This window comes from Lethenteron reissneri, chromosome 27 (genome assembly GCF_015708825.2).
Source record: "Lethenteron reissneri isolate LAM-NWPU_2019-01 chromosome 27, ASM1570882v1, whole genome shotgun sequence".
In the NCBI taxonomy this organism is placed as follows: domain Eukaryota; kingdom Metazoa; phylum Chordata; class Hyperoartia; order Petromyzontiformes; family Petromyzontidae; genus Lethenteron; species Lethenteron reissneri.
In genome coordinates, this window is record NC_083805.1 from 5,832,142 (window position 1) to 5,841,085 (window position 8,944).

The following is an 8,944-nucleotide window of genomic DNA, read 5'->3' on the forward strand; positions in this document are numbered from 1 at the left end:
TCCAATAATGAGAGCCAGGCATGAGTAATCTTGAGGCGCTCCCATAGTTATCTAATTTCAACCCTCCACAGCCAACAGCGTGAGTGAACCGACCGCGTGAACACCCACTCCCTTGTGACAACCACACATCACCACCCCCTTGTGACCACCCCCACGTGACCACCACACATGACCATCTCCTTGTGAACATTCCGTGCATGACCACCACACGTGACCACCCATTTGTGACCACCACACGTGATCACCCTGTGACCACCCCCCACGTCACCATCCCAGACGTGACCACCCCCTTGTGACCATCCCACACGTGACCAACCTCAAGTGACCACCCCACGAAATCAGCTCAGCATCATGTGGCTCTCGGCCATAACTAGATTTTGGTAGTCGCCTCGTTAGGGTCGGGAGGTTTGATCACCCGCTGCCATTGATCCTCTACGTGGATGTGCAAATGAGTACATCACCTGGATCCAGAGTCACTGATTTACTCCAAGGGATCGGCTACATTAGTGGCGCAACAGGCTATTGGCAAATAGCCTGGGAGCTGTACCGTAGCGCTTTGATATTCTACATGCGTGTGCAAATGAGTGGTGCACTCTGGTTATATCTGCAAATTAGCCCTAACGGCCAGGAAAGAATACTTTCCAATGAAAAAAAAATCCTCTCCTATCAGCAGGAGCACCCATGTAGCCTTCTGAATTAACCAGACGTAACAGTGCAGAGGTTCCCACACTGCTATGGAGAATAAAGGTACCAGCAATCCCTGTGAAGGGAAACCCGTTTTTATTGTAACTAATATTCTGGTGGTGCAGACTTAGAATACAGAAATCTACAGTCATGACTAGGATGCACTTTAATGTGAAAAAAAGATGTTCGATTGTTTTTGAAACCAGGAAGAAATTGTGATATAGCACAGCACCCGAGTTCAATTCATGACTAACATTTGTGTTGAGTTATACCTGAACCAGTCCTGGGCTCACACCTTCACTCCAGACTGCATTATCCAGTGGGGTGAAATATGGTTAAAAAAAGATACTCTCATGAGTGGCATGGCATGGGAAGGCCTTCATCTCGTAGTGGATTGACAAAAGTCTGCAAATATTTACTCTTACTCAAAAAAATGTTTCTCTTCCGAACTTTTCTTTCTCTCATTTGCACACACACAATCCTTTTTATCCTTGATATTATTGATCACTTTCATTATTTCTCTGTCTCCACATATTCCTCACCCCTCACTGTGTCTTCAGGAGGCCATCCTGATGATTTGGCTGCAGTACAGCGATGACACCGTGGTGCCCCTCGACGTGTTCAGCCCACGTGAGTATCTCCTCACCGTCTCCTCGCTCGACCAAAAAGTGGTGTCCGTCACCGTGCCAGAGGGTGACGCTTGGCCCCAAATCGTGGCCGAGGGTCAGGGAGAGGGTGGCCTCATCCGCCTGGAGCTCATGATCTGCGAAGCCTGCCAGAAGACTCGGCGGAGGACGACGGTGGTGGCGGCCGTGGCCGATGTGCACGTTCGCTTCTCTAGGCCGGAGGAGAGTGGCTACAGCGGCAACGAGCAGAGCACCGAAAGCACCAAGGAAGGCGGCGACATCATTGACGAGGGCTCCCTGACCTTGAAAGACATTATTCCCAATGGGCTCGGCACGACCACTGAAGCAGGGGTCGGCGTGAAGTCTACCGCTGGAACAAATAAGAATCAAATAATGATTGTGCCAATAGGCATGGATATAAGCCGACCATCCGCTGACACGGACATCCCCACAGCCACCGATTCTGATCGGGTGGATGAGGAGCTACAGGCCCAAAATACACCTGGCCTGTCAGATCTTCAGATTGGCATGTATGTCCTTCTCAGCGTCTTCTGCCTTGCCATTCTGGTGTTTCTAATAAACTGCATTGTTTTCACCGTAAGGTACAAAAGGAAGCAATCTCCCCAAAGCCAGGACGAGATCCTGACACATTCGCACGAATGGATAGAGCTGACCAACCCAAACGCTGACACCGCCGTCCAACCACAGGACAGCAGTGCCGCCGTCCCCAAGCAGGGCAGCTGCTTAGTGAGGGAGGGCAGACGAGGCCGCGGCGTTCTCAAGGACAAGGTCAGCACGGCCAGCACGAGCGGCGGTGGCGGCGGCGGCGGCGGTGGCGGCGGCGGCGGCACGGGCAGAGGCAGGCTGCAGGGGCGGATGCGGAGGCAGGAGAGGCAGTCGGACAAGATGCTCGTTAAGGGCGAGCCGGCGGTGAGCTCTCCCACGACGCAGCGCAAGCGCGTGACTTTCACCACCTTCATGACGGTGCACAGTCCAGTCCACGGAGCCGAGGCGTACAGCTCCCTGCCGCCCTCGAAGGAGCGTGAAATAGAATGGATCTGTTTGGACACAGGCTATCGGGAACCAGAAAATCTAAGAAATTACATTCAAAGTTTAACCGACACACTGTAGAGAATAAATTGCTTATTGCGTTGTGCGCCCTTGTAATACATTTGTAATTCAAAGGCTATGTGTTCATCTTGTTGCAACATGTAATTTTATTTTTACAACTTGCTGGCTTGATATTGTAAAGAATAATGGTACGTATAAAAGTCTACAGACAATTTATTGAATAACAACAATTTCACGACATTATGTACGTTCAAAATATCTGTGTTTTAGGTTTTTTTCTAAACAGGAATCGTTGAAAATTTAAAAAATTCCAGACTTTTATGCAGTCATGGAAGGGAAAAATGGAAGTCCTTACCTCTTCTATCAAAGATTTTGTCACAAAGATAAAATTTGTTAATTTTTAAGGATTTTTTAACGCAATGTATTGCTGCTGAAAAAAAAGTAACAAATGCGGTATGCAGCAACATTTTTAAGTGCGTAACAAGATTGGTCGTGGAAAAGTTATGCATTAGCAAGTGTCTCAGTGCGATAGTTCTGTGCCTGTGTCATTGTAGCACGCAGAATAACATCCAGCGACAAATTGTGCGCGAAACTTCCTGAAAAATGGATGGCAATGTCATTAATATTATTATCGCACGTTACAGGAAATGACACGCGTACAAAAGTAAACGTTGAACAGAGACTAAAAGCACTTTAAACAAAAACCACTGATGTCAACTGCATGCATTTGATAAAGAAAAAAACTTTTGTTGTAAATATGTAAATACAGAACTCTAGAGCAATTAGAAACCATTAATCTTGCTTTTAGCTACTGCTCTTTTTATTCTATTTTATTCTGCCACGATTGTCATTTTGAAGCCAAATACAGTTTGTTATCAATGTGATGTAAATCTGTGAACGCCACGGATGGTAGTTGATATTCTCTGTACAGGCTTTTGTTTAATGAATAAACATTGTCCAGTTACAAAGCCGTCTCCCGCTCAGTCTTTCCTTCGCTGTCTTGAAAGAGCAACGCAAGGCTCGGGTTGTCACATTCGCAACTTGAACGGAGTGGCTCGGCGATTTGGTCACCCATTGCTTATGGAGACGTCGGCACGGTTTTTGTTCAACGGTTTTACTCAACTTGACTCCTGTTAACATTAACATAGCCACTTCCGTGCCCTCGTCGAGGAGGCCGCTCTCCAATCTTACATTTACATGCTAATTTCTAACATCATATTCTTAGTTCTTTCGGTAAAGTCACGTAGGTAAAAAATGAAATTAAAATTAATAAAAAATAAAAAAATAAAATCACGACGTTTCGGAGGCAACACAAGTCTCCGTCATCAGGTGGGACCGTCACAGCCAGATTTGCTGCATCAAGTGAGGCAGGGATTCGAGATGCAAGCTCTTAATACAAGTTTTCCATTCATTGGCTACCACATTCTGATAAGCTCCCCCCCCTGTCCTCCCCGTTAACTTGTATTTAATAATAACCCCCTAATAAAAAAAAATCATGTTGATGTAGACAGTGTGCCTAAAACAAAGTAATTCACCATTTTTAATATACATTACTGTTTTGATGTTTTCTGTTTGACGTGTTTTCTATGTATTGTATTCAATCACAGAACCAAGGCAGCGTGTTCATGGGGAGTTCTCCCCATGAACTCGAGAAACGTTTTCATGTTGAAATGTTCATACGTTAATAAAAGATGCGTCGGTGTTCAAAAGAAAAATATGTCGAAGTATTTTTTTTATTTTCTGATCACATCAAATTTTGCTGGTATCATCAAAGGGGTGACACGAATATTAAATGGATCATTATTTCTTTTTTTTTACTATGAACATACTCATCTTTTTTACGTTAACAATAGGGTGAGTTAAACACTGATGTAAGATTGTATTTTCCCAAGGCACTGAATAATGCGCTTCTTGGAGATGAAACAATAAACTGCATGGCTTCCTTTTCAAGCATATGCAAGACTGTATTGTATCCTTTAATGCGGATAAAACCGACCTGACTAGCTACGCAGTTGTCTGGTTTTATGAGGATATTGAAAAGCTGCACGGAAGATTCGTCTTCTGACGTATCCTGTGAAGGATTTTGCACTCTGATGCTATATATGGCAAGAGAGCCTGGGCAGAAATAGCAGTGAAGTTATTGTCCTGACGCACACTACTCGCAACTCAGAGGGTAGAATGACATTCGTGTCAGAATACACTAGCAGGCTAAAGGTAGGAAACTATCACGTGCATTGTCCTAACAGAACGGACTCTTTTTTTTACCAAGCTTACTAGACAAGTGCCTTTAACCAAGTCACTCAGAATGCGCCCAATCTCATCAGATGTGTGCATGTTGAACTTATTTTCATACTCAAAAATTGTAAATGTTGTGGATTCACTCTTCAACACACCGGTGGGCTAAAGTAGTGAACTATTTGTCTTTTGTCAACGTGACACTTTTTTAACTGATTGGCCGTGTCGGGTGGTGGAGGGTTACGACACATTTATAATGAACGCGATCTAACCCAAAAACGTGTATTATGAATATAATACTGGTCGCGAAAGCCTACGTGTTAAACTGAGGATGTTATAGGTTGTGCAACTACGTGGGTAGGCACCAATGGAGGGCGTGCAGCAAAATGCATCGCTGGACTGTATTTCTATGCTTCCACGCCCAAGCTCCCAGTCTGCACTAACCCACACTGACCGGCGTGGGGAACTACGTTGAGATAGCCTCCTCATCCAGCAGTAGGTTTAACAAAATGGCCGCTGCCCATGTGCAAGTGTAGGGGTGTTAAAGAGAGGGCCCGTTATGCATGGCAGCCTATGGAAAACAAACACAGTGGGCGGGGCTACGTAAGTGCACGAGCAAGTGCCCTCTACGACGTCCGAGCCAGACACCCTGGGGGGGGCTGGTTCGAACGTTATGATCCCCCGGGGCCCCACCCCTCAGGGAGGGGTTGGGTATAAAAGGGGATGTTGAAAGGGCTCAAGGCAGTTATGTTTAAGCTAAGGGAAGAAGATTGAAGACGTCTTAGATAGAGCCCTGGACTCCCCTGGTTCGATGTCCTTTTCAGGGCCGGACAGGACTGAGCCAGCGGCGTGGTCCCGAAAGCCAGAGCCGGTGCTCTTGTAAGAGCTGGTCTGGAACTCCGGGTACCGGGCCCGACTTACCAGTGTCGGGCCAGTTAGCCTCCCCTAGCCCATTAGTGGAGGATTGGGGCTAGGACAGAGTTAGCTAGGGGTGTATCCCGAGTTATACGGGTGAGGGGGCCGATACCCCCTCGAGAGTGTATATGCCCACTGTCATATTGTGAATAAACATACGTGTGCCTCAACCTCGGCGTCAAGCGTCCTCACCGGTACTTCACATGTACCGCAAAACTAAAGCAATGTTCAGACTCAATTTTACAAAATGTTTGGGGGGGGGGGAAGCACAGTTGTATCCGTGTCAACATAGACTGGATGCCCAAAACTTAAATTATACATAACATCCTTTGAGCAACGCGGATTAAGGTAATGTTCGTAATTAACATTTGAGAAATTGAATTATGAAATAACTTATTAATTTGAAGAATGAAATCTCCACAACTTGAGTGTGGATTTTTATCACCACGTAATTATTAATGTTAGCTTTTAGAACAAAAGTTTTATATCCGGATTGTGTTATGCAATTCTATCTGTGTCGTGCATGGCGAGCATCATCGTTAATCATAATAAAAGCAGCGTCGCTTTTATGGTGTCTGGAAAGCAGGTGCATCAACGGATGGATCCAAAGTAAATCTGGCATCCAATAAGAAAGCACATCTTAAAAGTCGCTCAGACCTGTCCATTTGAATTTACTAATACTAATGATGTGCATTAACAGCAAATGTAACGGATAATATTACATGCATACCGTTACTTTCTAATATTTTTGATTTCGAACTGTAAGATTCACCAGATTTCCCACATCTTGGTTGTATTTCACCCAAGAACCAATTTCTCATATGAGCGATGTTTAAATCCCCTTAGAAAACTCAATCACAAGCAAATAATCCTCCCTAATGCAGACGTCTTTCCTTCTTGGCATCATTATAAGAACAAATATATACTGACCTGTGGCGAACATTTTCAATTGGACACAACTCGATTTTAATCACAGCAGTTGTGTGCATAAGTGCAACTAATACCCACATTAAATGTCTTCACAGCAATTCCGGACACTTGATTTTAATTACACAAAAATAGACAATGGCCAAAATTGGTCCCTCTGTTCAGCTTATTTGGGTGTCTTTTTTAAGTTTGTCCTCTCCTGTGGAAACATCTTCACACCAAAACATTTGACCAAATTATCATCAGCCATGATACATACATTGCCATGTCATCGCCATTCCTTATCGCGGTCTTATGAAGACACACTCCATCTCGCTTCTATGTCTTCCCCACGCCCACTTTTCCTCAAGAGTCAATATGATGTCTCGAATCTCATTTTGCCAAATTATGGAAATATTTCATTTCTGCACCTCCAGTTAGCACCGTTGGCTAGGTACGGCGCGAAACAAGTGCAACATACATTCGGTACATTTTGATTCAGGAGCTGGTCCCCCACCTGATGTCGACGTATTCCATCTGGTCTGAGAGTCTCCCTTGTTGCATCCTAAGGGTGATGGTTTCCTCTTCCAAGAAGAACAGTTGAAACCCCCTTCTATTCGACAAAGACGATTTGTTTCATGAGGTTTGTCACGATGTGTAATCCCAAATGATTTATTTGCAAGGTAATTTTTGTTCAGCGTTGGAATGTTTGGTCAAAACCAGTTACACTGCTTTTTTTAACCAGATAATCTGCGGGAAGCCCTGCGGAACAGGGGAGAGAACACAACTCCACACAGAAAGGTTCCCGAATCAGGATTCGAACCCAGGCGCTTCTTGCTGTGAGGCACAAGTGTTAGCATTGCGTAAATATGAATGTGTCGTTAAACCCGCCACCACCCGACACAGCCAATTAGTAAGGTTTGTCACGTAAACAAAACGTGCCAATTCGTTACTAGTTGAGCACACCGGTTGTGTTGTGAGAGTAAACCCACAACATTTACAATCCGAGTACGACGTTTCGCCAGTAATTACTGGAACGCCAGTAATTACCCAACCCCCCCCCCCCCCCCCCAGTACCGGATTATCCTAGTAGCAAAAGTAACATAATTATGCTAAGGGCCTCGCACTTTCAAGGGCCCCGCGCTAAATGCTTTCAAGCTATCAATTCCGGTTTCAGTGATTCAGCACTTGCTCTATTATTATAGTACTATACTGCCTTCAACTTTTATGAACGACTAGGTGTTTAAGGTTAGCGAGTTGTCGTATTATCTGGCTGTGTAGCAAATGAAAAAATACAATTACTCCACTATGCAAGTTAAACATTTTATGTTTTAATATTTACGTGTTTTTGTTATATTTAGGGCCCCTTTATAACATGTGCTACAGGCCCCGCGATAGCTTAATCCGGCACCCCCCCCCCCCGCGTCACTCCGGGACACGTGGTGGTCGCTCTCGCTGTGTTCCTGCCTGTCAACTCCCCCTCTCCCCTTGGGTGCAACTTTGACGGCCAGCTGGAGGAGCTGGAACGATTGTAGTTCGAGTCAGGAGTCTGCAGGCCACGCAAACTTTGGTGGCGAAATTCGCCAGCAGCATCGGCTGGTAATTAACTATCCAGATGTGAATTAGTTAGATTTTTGATTGGGAACTTTTTGGGGGGGTAGCCTTTAAACCAGCCGTTCCTGGAGAGAGATAAATGTGTCTGTGAACGCACCTACCCCCTGTTACTCGTGGAGAATTGACTCATGCCCATAAAATAATTTAAATGTAGCTTAAAGCCCCAATCTACTGCTGGATGACAGCCTCTCGCACGCATTTCGTCCTCAATGCTGGTTTGTTTGAACGCTCATCAACCTCACCGATCAGTGTGAGTCTTGATGTGAGAGTTGGTGCCGAAGACCGGTGCTGATATCACCCACCCCCACCACCATTCTTGTGTTTAATATGGCTAAACCATTTTGTGTTTTTATTCAAATGCATATTTCAGGATAAAAAATATTTTATTCAAGAAATAAAAAAACATGAAATACAACACAAGCCTTAAAAAATAATATTAAAAATTGAAACAGCAGTGATAATACATAATCAAAATGTTACAATGTTTGCATATTAGTTTGGCATTTAACAGCGACTCAATGTTACACTGAAGAGATGTGAGTTTTTCCATCAAAAGTCCCACCTTTAGGTTTGCAAAACAACACACCGTTTAACACGTAGGCTTTCGCGACCAAAATTATTAATGATGCTGGATGTAATTACCAACGAAACGTCGTATTCAAAAATTGTAAATATTGTGGATTCACTCTTCAGCACACCAGTGGGCTAAAGTAGTGAACTATTTGTCTTTGTTCAACGTGACACTTTTTTACTGATTGGCCGTGTCGGGTGGTGGAGGGTTACGACACATTTATAAATAACGCGATCTAACCCAAAAACGTTTATTATGAACACACCGTTGTAAGCGTGTTGACCTTGCCACTTGGTTCAAACCTCACATTTTAGTTGAAATT

General features: G+C 44.5%; 1 protein-coding gene across 1 annotated transcript in view; it reads left to right on the forward strand.

The window, feature by feature from the left end:
• The window catches only part of LOC133348427 (transmembrane protein 132C-like), a 160,756-nt gene extending 157,423 nt beyond the window's left edge, over positions 1-3,333 (forward strand). The window contains exon 9 of the mRNA XM_061561220.1: positions 1,245-3,333. Within this exon, the coding sequence (XP_061417204.1) occupies positions 1,245-2,441 (1,197 nt within the window). The 3' untranslated portion in view covers positions 2,442-3,333. The remainder of the gene's footprint in view (positions 1-1,244) is intronic.
• Positions 3,334-8,944: the final 5,611 nt, after the last annotated feature.